The 16,515-nt window shown below is 50.5% G+C and overlaps 1 protein-coding gene across 2 annotated transcripts; it reads right to left on the bottom strand.

The window, feature by feature from the left end:
- Nucleotides 1-1,592: 1,592 nt before the first annotated feature.
- Nucleotides 1,593-10,768, bottom strand: LOC109769394 (polygalacturonase ADPG1-like). 2 transcript variants are annotated; one of them, XM_045233227.1, is made up of 9 exons: nt 10,534-10,768; nt 10,329-10,463; nt 10,086-10,223; nt 9,809-9,970; nt 9,691-9,714; nt 9,290-9,579; nt 2,384-2,492; nt 2,145-2,258; nt 1,593-1,997 (listed from the first exon to the last, which is right to left on the bottom strand). In XM_045233227.1, the coding sequence occupies exons 1-9, from the start codon at nt 10,729-10,731 to the stop codon at nt 1,773-1,775; spliced, it is 1,395 nt and encodes a 464-aa protein (XP_045089162.1). In that variant the 5' UTR covers nt 10,732-10,768; the 3' UTR covers nt 1,593-1,772. The 2 variants fall into 2 exon arrangements, with proteins under 2 accessions (XP_045089162.1, XP_040255504.2); XM_040399570.3 differs by having other exon boundaries at nt 1,846-2,017.
- Between the last annotated feature and the right edge of the window lie 5,747 nt (nt 10,769-16,515).

Raw genomic sequence — 16,515 nt, 5'->3', positions numbered from 1 at the left:
TACAAGGGTATGTGGATGCACTCTTTTCCCTCTCGTTGCTAGAAGACTCCATAGATAGTTCTTGGTGATGCGTAGAAATTTTTTAATTTCTGCAACGATCCCCAACACGTACTGGATGCTCCACCTGAATTTTTTCGGTTCACATCTTCAGGTTTTTTCTTTTTTTTTTCTTTTTTGGTCTTTTGTTTTTTGCTTGGTTTTTCCCAGGTTTATGAAAAACTTTTTGCGAAGTACAACTATCATCTTGGAAAGAAAAACAAACTATGATTTTAAAAGAAGCACATCTTTGGTTCTCAGGGAAGCATGAATTTTCTTCCGTGAGAAGTGCAGCTATGGTTCTCAAAAAAATAAATATATGTACATCCATGAGAAGTATAGATTTGCTTTCGCGAGAAACACAATTTTGGTTTTTTTGAAATGTGTTTTCATGAGAAGCACATATTTGCTTCTGCGATATACTTCTCGGGAAAAGAAAATTTATGCTTCTCAAAAAGTGGAAAAAGGGTGAAAAGCCATAACTATTCTTCCGGGCTTTGGTTTTTTCTTTCGCCTTTTTTGTTAATTGGTATTTTTTGATTGCCGTTATTTTTTTCTTTTTGTTTTTATCAAATTTCCTTTTTGGTTGCTGGTTTTTCATGTTTTTTGGGGTCAAACCCTATTAACATGGGAAGTTTTGAAAATCTCAAAGCAAGAAATCCAACCACGAAAACGATTCAGGACTAGGACACATGGTTCAAAAGATAAAATATTTTGAATAAACCAGTCTAGGGAAAAAGACAAAATCCCAGGTGCGCTACTTGTAACCACCTGAGAAGGCGGGGAGTGACTTTTGCTAAGGGGTAACTAGTTATTTCTGTTCCCTAAAAAAACTAGTTATTTCCATATTCCCCCCTCTTGCTCACTTAGGGCCTGTTCGGTAGCCGTCTGGCTTCTTAATTCCCTAACTCCATGTGTGGAGTGCACCCGAACGGTCTAACTCCCGGCGATGCGAGCGAGAAGCTGGCTAACCACGCAGTGTAAATTTGGAGGATTGGTGGAGTTGAGAAAACGAAGCTCCACAAAAACTGAGAAGCGAGAGTTCACATATATTACACTTCGCTCTCACCACCAAGTGACTTGCTGCGAACCGGTACGTGGAAACAGCCACGGCCGAACAGCCATATGAGGTGTGCCACCGACCAGGCCTAGGCATTTAGACGGCCCACTATTCCTTTTTCCAGGCCACAACCCAATAAAAACAGCCACCGACCAGGCCCAGCCATTTACACAGCTCGCAAGCAGAAGCTAACACACCGAACGGATCGATCACTCCAGGAGTTTACACGAGAAGCCGGCTGCTGGCTAGCGGCAACAGAGTTGGGGAGTTTGCAAGTGTGGAGGGCTACCGAACACGCCCTTAGTAAGCCTCATCGAGATGATGTCATAGCCCTGCCTTTTTTCTTCTTTAATCGAGTGGGGCTCGTTTTTATGCCCGTGTTTGTTTTTCTATTTTCGGTTGGCCTTTGAATTTGTGGGTCGTGTTTTTCTAACAGAAGAGGTCGTCCAAGCAATAGGAACATTCCAAAAGCCAGAAGTTCAGCCGATCTGCAATGTTTAAGGGTTGTAGACATATCGTTCTTCTCCATATTTTTTAAAACATTTACAATGGATTTATTTGAAATTGGAGCATGGGAACATGTGGGAGATGGTATCATGGGATACTCTCCCCAAATGCACTGCTAAACCCTGGGCTGGGTATTATTACATTATCTAATTTTTTTCTATTACATACATTATCTAAGGCAAGGGATCTTGGGGTAGACATATCCGGAGGTGTCCCCTTGCGCATTCTGGCAGCGGGCCACGGTTTCTCCGCCGTACGCAGCTGTGATCGCCACGGAGTTGACGTGGATGTTCGTGCAGCTGCCGCTCTCGCTGCAGTCAAACTCGACGGCCGTCTTGTACCTCGAAGTCCCCTTCAGGTTCGTGTACGTTATGTTGCTCAGCGCCACCGCCCCCTACGGCAAATAAAGATCCCCTAGAAGATGCACAAACATTAGTACTCCCTCTGTACCGGAATACTTATAGTTAGAGGAACTTGGTAGTACTAGCTGCTCCACACGTATACAGATCGTCCAACAGTTAATAAACACATGCACTACTACCATGTTTGGGACGTCGTGGCGGTCTACGTAGAACTGGTTGATGACCACAGGATGGTCCACGTTGGTGAACTTTATGTCGGTGAAGGAGATGGATTTCGCGTAACCTTTCCCACCCTGCAGCGCGAAGAAACAGTGCAATCACCCGGGCGTCAAAATCAGATGATCAGCCCGTTAGTAAGAGAAGGCCGGTTTCAGCTTGGTTTCATGGCGTGTCGATACACTAGCTAGCACTTTAGTACCTGCCACGTCTTGATCCTTGCTCCATTCGCGGTATTGATGAACTGGACGTTTTTTACGTCGATGTACTCCACGGATTCGGTTGCTCCCTTCCTGCCCAGGCTCCCCACACTAGCCAAGAAAGACAATCACGTCATTTTACTCTTTTTTTTTGAAACGGAGGTAAAATATTTGCCTCATCTATTAAATAAGGGAGAGTAGATTAGAGTTTTACAGCGACGACCTCAAACACGGCATGCGAACTACTCACGAAATACAATAGGCCCTAGTTTCTTTGCACCAGCTGTAACCCAAAGCTTGGCCTCCTCAAGGATTGTGTTAAGAAGAATAGGTGGCGGAGCACTTTTGTGTCGGAACACCCTAGCATTACGTTCATTCCAGATGGTCCAGGAGACGAGGAGGGTGAGGGAGGCCAAGGCACTCCTGTTGGGGACGTGTCTCCCAGTACCATCTTCCCACCAATCCAGGACGGAGTCATGAAGATGCCATCCGGAGGTGTCAATGTGATGGAGGCCAAGCTTGGCCGCGAGAGACCTCCAAAGCCGAATAGTGAAGCGACACTTGAAGAGAAGATGAGCACCCGTTTCCTGCTCCCTAGAGCAAAGAGGGCACAGACCGCAGTTGGCCCACCCGCGCCTCTTCAGGCGGTCCGCAGTCCAGATCCTATCTTGAATAGCCAACCAAGCAATGAATTTGATCTTCGGAGGAGCCCATACTTTCCAAACCATGCGATCCATTGGGGACAAGGTTAAGCCAAGAAACTGCGCTTTATAAGCACTGGCTGCCGAGTACATCCCATCACTGGAATGCTTCCAGGTGATGTCGTCCTCCCGATGCTCCTCAAGATGGACGTCATCCAAAAGCATCCAAAGAGTGAAAAATTCTCGAATGTGGTCTCCGGTGACGATGTTGTTGTAGCTGATTTTGAAGATCCAAGCGTCCTCTCTAACAGCCTCCCTGACCTTCCAATTCTTCCTCCTGGAGGCCTCATAGATGAGCGGGGCGATCTCCTTGGGCTTACGGCCAAGGAGCCAAGGAGAATCCCAGAAAGGCGTTTTGGCTCCGTTGCCCAGAGTAATGGTGGTGGAGGCATAAAAGAAGCTGAGATCGTCCTCCGTACAAGGGGTGCCAAAACCAACCCACAATCTGTGGGGCTCCTTCCATTCGTACCAAGGCCACCTAAGGCGAAGGGCACGCGCAAATTTTTCAGAGTTAAGCACCCCAAGGCCACCATACTCCTTCGGCCTACAAACCGTGTCCCACTTCACTTTGCACTTGGCACCCGTAGTCTTGTCAGCACCTGACCAGAGGAAAGCCCGTTCAATCTTGGTCAGACTCCGAAGAGTGCTTTGAGGCACGACGAGCGGCGTGATTGAGAACACCGCTTGGGAGCAAAGGACTGACTTGACAAGGGCCGTGCGCCCCATAGTTGTGATGTTTTGGCCTTCCCAAGTAACCAATTTGCCGGCCGCCTTGTCTTCGAGATACTGGAAATCCACCCGCTTGAGTTGCCTGACCGAGAGCGGGAGGCCTAAGTATTTGACCGGGAAGGACGCACGGGTGGCCGGTAAGTTCCCAAGGATGGGCTCAAGATGAATGTGGGCGCACCTAATTGGCATGACCGAGCTCTTCTGAAAGTTGCAACAGAGGCCCGTGACCTCGCCAAAGCCTCGCAAGATCGCTGCAAGGTTGTCGATATCCTGCTTGAAGGGAGCCACAAAGACGGCCGCATCATCAGCATAAAGCGAAGTCCGCATCTCGGCTCCCCGGCCCTGGACCTTGCGAAGGAGACGTTTCCTTGTTGCCAACTCAAGAAGTTTCTGAAGCGGGTCGATCGCAATGACAAAGAGCAGGGGGGAAAGGGGGTCCCCCTGCCGAAACCCGCTGCCGTGCTTGATGGGCGGCCCTGGTAGACCGTTGATAAGGATGCGGGAGGATGAAGTCGAAAGAAGAGCAGCAACCCAAGCACGAAATCTGCTGGGAAACCCAAGCCGTTGAAGAAGCTCCAGGAAATATCCCCATTTCACAGAGTCAAAAGCCTTCTTGATGTCAAGCTTGAAGAGGAGGGCAGGAGTTTTGCACTTATGTAACCTCCGCGCGAAGTTCCTCACATACATGAAGTTGTCGTGGATACTGCGCCGCTTGATGAAAGCGCTTTGAGCGTTTGAGACAAGACCATCCATAAGAGGGGCAAGCCGGAGCGAGAGGATTTTGGCGATGATTTTGGCAATGGAGTGAATGAGGCTAATGGGCCTATAGTCAGAAATGCCCTCAGCCCCATCCTTCTTGGGCAAGAGAACAACGTTGGCAGAGTTGAGCCAGTGGAGCTCGTCAATGTGAAGGGAGTCAAAGCGTTGGACCACCCTCATGACCGTATGCTTGATGAGCCCCCAACACCTCTTAAAGAACAATCCCGTGAAGCCGTCAGGGCCAGGCGCTTTATCAGAAGGCATGTCCTTGATGGCCTCCCAAACCTCCTCCTCAGAAATGGTGGCATCGAGGCCGTGCAAATCATGGGGCTCAATGCCTAGCTCCTCCCAGTTAAAGTCCTTGCCGCTCGATCCCCTTCTCCCCATCACCTCATGGAAGTGGTCGTGAATGATCTTCTCTTTTTCTTTGTGCTCGGTTACCCAGCCATGTCTGTGCTTGATCCGATGAATGTGGTTCTTTCGCCGCCTAGCATTAATGCATCGATGAAAAAAATTGGTGTTAGCATCACCATCTTTCAAATTTGCAACCCTTGCACACTGACTCTTTCGAGCCCTCTGGAGCACCGACAAGCTAATAACCCTTCTCTTCAGTCTCGAGCGGAGGTCCCGCTCCTCAGGGGAGAGGGATCTCCCCTCCTGCGCAATGTCAAGGTGAAGGATCACCAGCTGAGCCGCATGAAACTGGACGTTCGCCTTGGAGAAAAGCTTCTTAGTCCACTCAGAGAGACGCATCGCGGTTTTCTTGAGCTTTTGATACAGAATCTGGTACGGCTCAGTGTGTCGCACCCGCTCGGCCCAAGCCTTCGAGACCACCTCATCGAAACCGGGCAAGGACACCCAGAAGTTTTCAAACTTGAAGGACCGAGGCCGCCTAGGCCCCCTGTCGTCGGCGAGCAGCAGAGGGCAGTGGTCGGAAAGGGACGACGAAAGGGCGTGAAGCACACGGGTGTTGAAAGACAAGTCCCAGGTCGCATTACAGAAGGAGTCCAGCTTGCAAAGGGTTGGGTTTTCCCTCTCGTTGCACCACGTGAACCGCCTATTCTGCAGATGGATCTCCTTGAGCTCACATGACTGAAGAGTGTCATGAAAGCGCTTAATCCTCCTCCGGTTGAAATTTCGCTTGTTCTTGTCCCTAGCACGGTATATTTGGTTGAAGTCCCCAAGCACGAGCCAGCCCAAACCCGGAAGTGGCTTGCAGGAGCACATCTCAGCAAAGAAAGCCTCCTTGCATGCATAGTCAGTAGGCCCGTAGACATTAGTGAGCTTGAAACACACCTCATTCTCGAGGACTCGGACCGAAGCCGAAAGGCAATAAGCCGAGAAAGAAATGTCGGAGACCTCGAGAACGCTGTCATCCCATAGAAGCAACAGTCCCCCCTAGTCCCCACAGCCGGACGTTGCGCAAAATTGCGCAGCTTGTTACCACCGAGAAAGGCAGCGGTAAACACATCCACGTTCTCCAGTTTTGTCTCTTGCAGACACACAATTTGGACGGAGGAAGACGCAATCGTAGTACTAACAGTTGCCCTCCTGGCCGGGCAGTTTAGTCCCCTAACATTCCAACACAGTGTGTTGATGGGCTGACTTAACATGGAGACCACAGGAACACACATGGTTGAGCAGAACCATAGGAGTCTAAGTCTGAGAAGAGACATCGCAAACTTGAAGAAAGCAGGCGCATTTGAATTTGAATACTCGAGGCACAGCATCCACCCATGGGCACACAACGAGGTTCAGAGTACAGACACAACATAGAAGAAAAGATACATACCCCTCTGGGCCAACTAGCCATACTTGCTAACATAAGAACGTGGCAACATCCAGGGCAAACAAGCAGATCAGACTGCATCAAGGCCCCCACTCCCCTGGAGCACAGCGCCGTCCTGAGCCGAGGCAATCTCCAGGGCTCCCTCGCCGCCGTGGTCGATCAGGGCATCTTCAACATCATTGAAAGCCTTGTCGTCGAGGCGGAAGAAGTCACGCATGGCCACGATCACCTCTGGGGGTAGCTGCTCCTTGAACTTGGCGGTGAAGTCATCCAGAGTGGCTTCCGTCACATCTTTGCCATCCTTAGTGATACCCAGGCTGCGAGAGACCAGCCGCTCAACAGTTTTGGCCACCAGAGCAACCGCCGGGCCACCAGAGCGCCTGATGCGCTGAAGGGAAAGACCACCCTTGGAGGAAATCCGCACTCCAGCCAGGGTCTTCCTGCGAGCTGCCGGCGGCCTGGGAGGCGATGAACCAGGCGAGGCGAGGATGCCCGGCTGACGCTCCACGAAGAGAGGCGCCACCGCCCCTTCCCCAACCGGGGCCACGCCAACATGCACCGGAGAAGGGGTTCGCGGCACCTGACCATCACAGCGCAGCGGCGGCGTGGGTGACACCTCGAAGCCTGGGGGCTTAGCAGGAGAGGGGAGCGGCTCCAGCAGCATCCCAGGCGAGCAGAGAGCCAGCGTGATGGGGTTGACATGCAGCAGCGGAGAACTCTGCGATCCAACCCTCTTGCACCGCGGGTTGGACGGCAGCACAGAAGCTGGGGAGCTGGGCGGGGACGCCGGCGGAGTGAGAGCCTCCAGCGAGCGCCTCCGATCACCACGGGGAGAGCCGTGCCGAGAGGTGGAACGCCCCCGGTTCCCAGCACGCTCCCCCTCTATAACGGGCAGGAGCTCGCCGGCACGATCAAGGGCACTGCCACCCGATCCGGAGCCACGCAGAAGACCAGAGCCGGCGTCCACATCCTGAACAGCAGCCGACACCAGCAACAGGGGAAGGGCGGAGAGCTCCGCCGCGCGACGACGACCACCCGACCGATCCCTGGAGCGATCTTGTCCAGCCTCCCGTTGGCGGTCACGTGTGTTGCGGGAGAGGGAACGACGCACCCTGGCGCTCCAGCCTTCACGAGCGCGGGCACCATCGCGGCCACGGCGCCCATCGTGGTCTTCATCATCCCGCCGGTCATTGCGTCGAGCTTCACGGGCCGGAGCAGCGCGCCTGTCCGACGGGACGTAGGTGCCGTCGACGAACTTTCTGTACCAAGTGAACTCGTCGACGTCCGGCGGCGGCGGGTTGTCATCATCTTCTCCGGCCTTGGAATGGTCCTCAAGGAGGTCGAGGTGGACGATGACGCGGTGGCGAAGCCCGCGACGCCCACGACGCCGGTGCCCGCGGGTAGGCGGTGTGAGCCATTTCACCTTAGGGATGGCGCTGGGGTCGGCAGTCCAAGCCCAGAGCGATAGGTCGCGGGTGTCCTCCTTGCGACGGGAGCGGGGCTCGATGTAGTCCAGAGAGCAGCGACGGCCGATGAGGAATGTCGCCACATACTCGTTCCAGGCATGCAGGGGCACCCCCTCTAGGCATAGCCGGACGTGCAGCAACATGTCCTCATTGTCAGCATGAGCCTCCAGCCTCCATTGCCGCGCAAAGATGCGATAGCCTGAGCCAGGCAGGAAGTCGCGGGACACGGCATCAGCGCAGTGATGCTGGTACATGAAGCGGATGAGGAATCTCTCCAGGTAGTGCTTGACCACTTCGACGTCCTCCTTGCGAGCCCCCAAGGCCTTGGCGATGTCTGCCGCCACCTGCTGGCAGGAGACATCTTGACGGTCACCCTCGAGCCAGGCAACCGCCGCATTGGTGGAGAGGACGGCCGACTCCGCCTGCATGTCAGGCGTCGCCGGGACGACGACGAAGTCTTCGGCCGGCCTGAGCGAGGCATCCCCAGGCCGCAGTGCCATGCCCAAGGGGGCGGACGGCAACAAAGGCGGCGGAGGAGGCGGTGGCACAGCACCAGGCGCGGTCGACACCCTGGATTCCCACCCTCGGCCTGGGCGGGCAGGAGCTTGGGCAGAGGTCCCAGCAGGGCGAGGCGGAGGGGGTGGTGGCAGGACGGGGCCGTCAAGAGAGCTCAGGGGCATCCATCTGTTACGGCAGCCCCGCGATTTATGCCCGTTCTGCAGGCAGTGGGAGCAGCGAAGCGGGTCTCGGCAGCCTGAAGCCCTATGGCCCTTGATCAGGCACCTGCAGCAGCGCCCGAAGAGCCAACGCGGGATGGGCGGCGGCTTGAATGCCGGAGCAGGCAAGTCCGGCTGGCGCGGCCCTTTACGCGACGTGACCAGCGTCCAGTCGCCGGCCACCTCCATCTCGCGCCCCGTGCCACTAGGGCCAGCAGCCAACAATGAAGGCGCGCCCGCGGCAGGGCGGGGGGAGGCCATCTGCCCCCCACCATCGCAGTAAAGAGGGGCTCCCTCTTGAATGCGCATAGAAAGCGCAGCGGAAGAGGCAGGGCCCGAGCCGACCAGGGCACGGCACGGAGACGCCCCGACCGGCTGCGAGTCCGGGACGAACTCCACGGAGGCAGCGGGGCTGGCCCGACCCCGACCACCCAGACATGGATCTGAATCTGGGGTCGACGAGGAACGCATGGGGGCGCCGGCTGCGCGAGCTGCGCAGGGGAACGGAGCAGGGCACCAGCAGGAGGAGGTGGCAGGGGCATGAATCAGGTGCCAAGCACCAGGCCTGGAGCAGCATCTGCCAGCGCCGGGACGGGAGCGGGAGCTGGCGCGGGCGCCGCCGGGAGCCGCTTGGGAGGGGGCATAAGTTTTTTTCCTCGTTTTGGTATTTTTTACTCTTCTTGGAGTGCATGGTAAATAGAAACTGCAGATGGAAGAAGCCTCCCTATTGTAACCCTTTTCTTGGTACCTTACACCATGGCCGGGGCCGCAGACGATTCCGTCCACGGTGACAAATCGGCTCCCGGGGCCGATGGAGACGCAGTCGTCGCCGGTGCCGATGGTCGATCTGGTGACGCGGACGTCTTGGCTCCGGTCGACGTGCACGCCGTCGGTGTTGGGGCTGTCCCAGGGCGCGGTGATCGTCAGCTGCGTCAGGTGGACCTTGCTGCTCTGGCAGACGGCGATGTGCATCTGCGGGCTGTTCTTGCTGCTGAATTGGCTCAGCTCCACGTCGGCGCAGTTCATGACCACCAACGCCTGTATCGATCCATGCGGTGGCACGTAGTACGCAATGAGATTACATGCACGTTGATTTGCGAATGCTAATTTCCTAGACATTATACTTGCTTTCTACACGTTTGTACTAACCGTCGGCGCCTTAGGTATACAGTCCTGGAAGAAAAGAACAATAATAGGTGAGTAGAAAATGCAAGGAGGAATTAAAAGATTTTCGTTCTTTCTTGCAAGAGGTGAGTTGGGCTCTCACAGCATGGCGTTTGCATTTATCGCCCCACCACGTCCCGCCTCTGCCGTCGAGCAAGCCGGTGCTGCCGCCGGTAACCGTGAGCCCGTGGACCTGGTAGAACATCAGCCAATAGTTCTTCTCGCTCCATGGGCGCGCCGGCGGCGCCGTAATCGTGCCCATGACCTACGACAGCCAAAGAAAGGCCGCAGGATTTCCTGACCGTCAGACGAGGCCTAGCCATGGAAACCACGGACCAGACCTAAGACGAGATCAGGAAAGACGAACGGTGCATGCGTGCCTGGACGGTAATTCTGCTGGAGGCGCAGGGCCCGCTGAACCTGGTGGGGCCGACGAGGAAGGATTTGGCCGCCGGCACGAGCAGCGTCGCCGACCAGCCTCTGGCGCCGCACGCCGCCGTCCATGCGTCCATGAACGCCTTCCCATGCAGTACAGAAAACCAACGCACATCAGCACGTAGGTTGAGTTATTTCGATGGAGAGCGCGACGGCAAGTCGGGCATCGCGCGCGGGCGCATACGTACCTTGGTGTCGTCCGTGGTCCCGTGGCCTCGAGCAGCGTAGTCCTTGACGTTGAACACGCCGGCGGCGGCGACGAGCACGCCACACCACGCGAGGCCGGCGAGGAGCAGGGTGCCCGTGCGGATGCTGATGATACCCTGCAAGATTACTTAGTACTGTGCACTATCCAAAGTTATGTGCTCGGTCTTAGACGACATTAGTGCGTACCATAGAGGTGGGGCTCGTAAGGTCGTTCGCACGTGCAAAAACTGTTGTGGTGTCCTTACTCTCGCCGCAGTCTGTGAGTGGAGTCAAGTGCCAGGCTCCGTTCGATCCTAAAATGTTTTTCCGTGGGGGTATATATATCCTCTTAAAGTTTATGTCGGGCTGAAATGAAGAGCGCTGAGGGCATATGTGGTAGTGCATCTATGACATGTGGACCCATCTGAGAAACACTTGGCTGCACTCGGTGATGGCTTGTATATATGTACGCCGGAGAAGCGTCGAAACTGGGGGCGGCACCTTTTCTTCATTTATTTTTTGAAACAAACAAAGAGGCGGCACCGTTTGTTTTGGTGTTGAAGATTGCCCAAGTGGTGTGCATTTTCCAGATCATGTATCTGTCAACGCCCATCGGTACCAGATGGATCCTTTGTCGTGTTCTCGCGTCGAAGAAATGAAGATCGATGGAGTGACATGTACGTTTGCCCCACAAAATAAAAGAGACATACGTTCAATCACGCAGATGTAATGCTTAATCGTCCCAAGTTGAATGTGTAAACAATTTTGGTGCACTTTCAATGCTTATATCTTAGTAGGCTGGTTATAGTGGGAGTATCATGTACCAGTATCATGCATGTAATATTAGGATATGATATTATTTTTGTAGTGTACAGTATTATAGAATAGTATCATATCTTATTTATTGATGCATGACACATAGTAGAATATCATTTATTATGATACAGTATCATAATGTGATACTCGACCATCTATTTCTGCATTTAATTCTATGCAACCTCATCAAAATTGCCTATTGGTATGCATTATATTAGTTATGCATTATATTAGTTATGATACTCCCATTACGCACTAGTAGAAAAAGGGCCTGATGTGAAGCTCATTAGTCCCAGTTTGTATTTGAACCAGCATTAATGTGATCATTAGTGCCGGTTCCAACGGCTAGGCGGGCGGCTCTCATTAGTACCGGTTCGTGCCACGAACCGGTACTAAAGAGGTGGTGGTAGGCTTTTGCCAGGCTGGGGCCCCACCAGCACCTCTAGTACCGGTTCATGCCACGAACCAGCACTAGAAATGCACCTTTAGTCCCGGTTCGTCTAACCAACCGGTACTAAAGGTCTTCCTATATAAACCCTTCGTCTAGCCCGAGCGCTCTGTTCTTCCCCTTTCCTCTCCTCTGTTTTCTTCCTCTTTCTCTCGAGCTCACACTCCATTTTTGCCAAAATTTGTGAAGATTTGAAGGCATACCATCCATCCAAGTGATCACAAAGGTTAGTAACTTTGTCCTTTCATCTCTCATTGCTACATTAGCTCTTGCAATGCTCTATAAGTATATAGTGGTTTGTGGGTTATATTTTGGGAGGAATTATATGTGGTACTATTTGATTTATATGCAATTTGAGGTCAAAATAACTCTTAGTTTGCAAATGTAGGTGTTGTTTACTTAGTGCCTTCCCGTCTCCGTCCTAATCACCGTCGATCGCCTGCATCGTCCTGTCGCGGGCTCCACCTTGTGGTGAGCCTCTTGTTCTTATATTTTTTATATAAAAAATCATATTTGTGTGATTTAGATATATAGTTACTTGTATAATTATCTTACCCGTACGTTGTTTGTTATACATAGTGCCATGGTTTTGATATCCGTCCCCGTCGGCCCTCGTCCGGGTTATGATTCAGATGTGGTATATTCTCTTTTATAACTATTTGTTGCATTTCGTGTTTATGACAAATTATGCCCATCAAGTTGACATAGATATTTTTATGTAGGAGGTATGTGAACAGGAAATTCCAACCGACCCTATTGTCGAGAGGTTAAATTTAGTTAAAAGAGAAAACAAGTATTTGAAAGAAAAATTGAAAAGAATTGAGGGGGAGAAGATGGAATTGGAGTTACATGTTGCCGATGTCGTCGATGATCACAAGATCAAGATGGAGAAAATGCGCTTGAAGATTAGAAAGATTAAAGAATATGCCATCGATAGTGAGGCTTGGTATCATTATGCTGTTGGATCAATTGTTACCTTAGTTGCGATCTTGATCGCATTTGCTGTCGCATTTTAATGCTTTAGCTAGAGAGTTATTTGTATGTTGTTTTATGAGAATAAGTGTTGTATGAACTTGTATTAATTTGGTCTTTTCGATACTGTGTAATGAAGATGAGCCGGCAATGGATGTACGATGACCTATGCTCTCCCCAGTTCATTAATGGCGTGCATACTTTTCTGCTTGCGGCTGAGGCAAACAAGCGGGCGGGCGGATGGTTTTATGCGTTGTCCATGTACTAGCTGTAAGAATGATCAGAATTACTCTAAGTCAAGAACCATTCACATCCACCTGTTTGAGCCCGGTTTCATGCCCCACTATAATGTTTGGACCAAGCACGGAGAAAGAGGGGTTATGATGGAAGACAATGAAGAAGAAGAGGACGACGACAACTATCCTGGCCATGGGTTCCCTGAATACGATGGTACAACAATGCGGGGAAAAGCTGAGCCGACAATGCGGGAAGAAGCTGAAGAAGAGGCATCAGATGAGCCCGCTGATGATCTAGGTCGGGCCATTGCCGATGCAAAGAGAAACTGCGCAAGTGAAGAGGAGAAGAAGAAGTTGCAGCGCATGTTAGAGGATCACAAGAAATTGTTGTGCCCGAATTGCGAAGCTGACAAGAAATAGCTGGGTACCACACTGGAATTGCTGCAATGGAAGGCAGAGAATGGTGTATCTGACAAGGGATTTGGAAAGTTGATGATAATGTTAAAGAAGATGCTTCCAAAGGACAACGAATTTCCCGAGAGTACGTACGAAGCAAAGAAGGTTATCTGCCCTCTAGGATTAGAGGTGCAGAAGATACATGCATGCCCTAATGACTGCATCCTCTACCGCAGTGAGTACGAGGATTTGAACGCGTGCCCGGTATGCGGTGCATTGCGCTATAAGATCAGCCGTGATGACCCTGGTGATGTCGAGGGCGAGCGCCCCAGGAAGAAGATTCCTGCAAGGTGATGTGGTATGCTCCTATAATACCATGGTTGAAACGTTTATTCCAAAACAAAGAGCATGCTAAGTCGATGCGGTGGCACAGAGAAGACCGTAAGAAAGACGAAAAGTTGAGAGTACCCGCTGACGGGTCGCAGTGGAGAAAAATCAAGAGAAAGTACTAGGAGGACTTTGCAGGTGCATTAATCCTTTTGGGGAGCAAAGCAGCAACCATAGCACATGGCCTGTGACTCTATTTATGTATAACCTTCCTCCTTGGTTGTGCATGAAGCGGAAGTTCATTGTGATGCCAGTGCTCATCCAAGTCCCTAAGCAACCCGGCAACGACATCGATGTGTACCTAAGGCCATTAGTTGAAGAACTCTTACAACTGTGGAATGGAAAAGGTGTACATGCGTGGGGTGAGCACAAACAGGAAGAATTTGACCTACATGCGTTGCTGTTTGTGACCATCAATGATTGGCCTGCTCTTAGTAACCTTTCAGGACAGAAAAACAAGGGATACCACGCATGCACGCACTGTTTGGATGACACCGACAGTATATATTTGGATAATTGTAAGAAGAATGTGTATCTGGGACATCGTCGATTTCTTCCGAGCAGGCATCCCGTAAGAAAGAAAGGCAAGCATTTCAAAGGTGAGGCGGATCACCGGACAAAGCCTCGCGACCGTACTGGCGATGGTGTACATGATATTGTCAAGGATTTGAAGGTAATCTTTGGAAAGGGTTCTGGCTGACAATCTGTTCCGAATGACGTTGACGGACGCGCACCCATGTGGAAGAAGAAATCTATATTTTGGGACCTGCCCTATTGGAAATACCTAGAGGTCCGCTCTGCAATCGACGTGATGCACGTGACGAAGAATCTTTGCGTGACCCTGCTTGGCTTCTTGGGCGTGTATGGGAAGACAAAAGATACACCGGAGGCACGGGAGGACCAGCAACGTATGCATGGAAAAGACAACATACATCAGGGTCATGCGAGCACTAGTGCAAAACCGGGATGTATCACCGGTTCGTAAGGGCCTTTAGTGCCGGTTCCGCAACCGGCACTAAAGAGTGGGGACTAAAGGTCCCCCCTTTAGTATCGGTTAGGCACGAACCGGCACTAAAGTGCACCCACGTGGCACGAGCCAGCGCCGGGGGCGAGGAGCCCTTTAGTACCGGTTAGTAAGACCAACCGGTACTAAAATACTTGAGGGGGTTTTGGTTTTATTTTTTATTTTTACTTTAATTTTGTTTTTCCATTTAATATTTTTTGTTTGCTGGTATTTTACGATACTACATATTGTACACGTTATATATATATATATATGATAGGTTCTACGAGAAATTTTATATATATATCATCGAATGTCTCACAACCACCATTATAATTCACACATACACATGCATGTATATATTTATACAATTAGGTATATATTCAATTTCTCCTACATGTTGCCTTGGTGCCTCCGGAGCACGATGACAAGTGGTTCATGGGGGCGGTAGTGGGTAATAGTATTCTCCTTTGGGATCTATGACCTGGTCGAGCAAAAATCCCGCTATTTCCTCTTGAAGTGCTCGTATGCGCTTCGTTGGTAGGAGCTTTTCGCGCACATCATGGAACTGCTAAGGAGGAGATCAATATGCATGCATGTGTATTTGTTGTGTGACCAGATATCGATAATCATGTAAAAATTATGAATAGTGTTCTGTGAAACGTACCCATTGCTGTCTATCACATCTGCTCCTTTCGGACGCCATCATGCGAATGTTCTCGCAAACTTAGAATGCACACACATCAGTCCCCAGCGCCTGCTTCAGGAACTTTACGATAATTGAAATTAATTAGGTAATAATTAATCAAGCATGATAATTAATTAATGGTATTGAAACAAGAATTAAAGAGATGGTAGCTAGCTAGCTAGTACTACTTAATTACCTATCTTGGGTCGATACCAAAATAGCCGTTCTGCCCCATTTTCCTGGAGTCACCTTGATGAACTTTGCCCAAGCCCTGCCCACCGGCAAAGAAAATTAATAAAGGGGTTATTCAATAGTTCATATCAGGAAATGACGAACTAAATAGGCCGAGATATAGTTAATAATGATTGAAATTACCTGTTGACTATCCCCTTCAAGATGGTGTAATCACTTTCTTTTTTAAGTAGTGAGTCCAGTACTTTAACTTTTCCTTCGTCAACTTTAATGTCTAACAAGATCCAGTGGAAACTGCATGCGCACACGTTTGCATGTCTTAATTAAGCGGGCATGTGCATAACACTAATCAACTACCCTAAACCCTATACACTTAATTATTAACATCTAGCTAGCTAGTAAGCAAAAACAGAATTTGTAGTACAAGACAGTGTGACTCACAGGAAGTTGTAAGGAAGTAGTATATCTTCATTGGTATTTAGGCGCTTCAAGAACTCTAGCATGCTTTCCTCTAAACTTGCTCGACAACTTGGAATTTTCCATGTGTATTCATTAACGGTATTTGGGTCAATGAACCCAATGCCATAGCGTCCAGATTTTTTCATTTCATACATCTTCATCCTGCATAATACCACAGAAAAGAATATAGTGAGGATAATTACAGGTAATGCATGATTGATCAAAATGATCACTACAACTAGCTTGAGACTTAATTACAGAAAGAAATCACTTACAGACAATAGCAACTGACGATAAATTTGTCGAGTGCGTCTTGATTGAATAATTGAAACAGTTTTGTATACTCAACGGGCAGAGCTTTCTCATGGAAGTAATGCTCCTCCTTGACATTCACCATGAGGGACTCTCGATTGGAACTCTTGGTAATGTTCATGTACCACTGATGCAATTCATACATTCTCATTGGGAGGTTCTTGACCTCGTCTGGCTTGACCAAAGGTTGGCCCCGGACATATTTCCGTTTTATTTCCTCCTAAGCGGAGACATGGGCTCGAGCTCGAGGAGTTGTCCAACAATGATCTTGAGCATTTCA

The sequence above is a fragment of the Aegilops tauschii genome, chromosome 2 (genome assembly GCF_002575655.3).
Source record: "Aegilops tauschii subsp. strangulata cultivar AL8/78 chromosome 2, Aet v6.0, whole genome shotgun sequence".
NCBI classification, from domain to species: domain Eukaryota; kingdom Viridiplantae; phylum Streptophyta; class Magnoliopsida; order Poales; family Poaceae; genus Aegilops; species Aegilops tauschii.
The sequence above is the reverse complement of the archived record's forward strand: the minus strand, read 5'-3'. Positions and strand labels throughout refer to the sequence as shown.

Bases quoted from the DNA above. Each gene is read 5' to 3' on its own strand.
- LOC109769394 (XM_045233227.1), bottom strand. From the start codon at position 10,731: ATGCACTACCACATATGCCCTCAGCGCTCTTCATTTCAGCCCGACATA. The intron at 9,580-9,690 runs GTTAGTACAAAC...GGATCGATACAG, and splicing joins GTATACCTAAGGCGCCGACG to GCGTTGGTGGTCATGAACTG. The intron at 1,998-2,144 runs GTAGTAGTGCAT...TATTTGCCGTAG, and splicing joins GCCACGACGTCCCAAACATG to GGGGCGGTGGCGCTGAGCAA.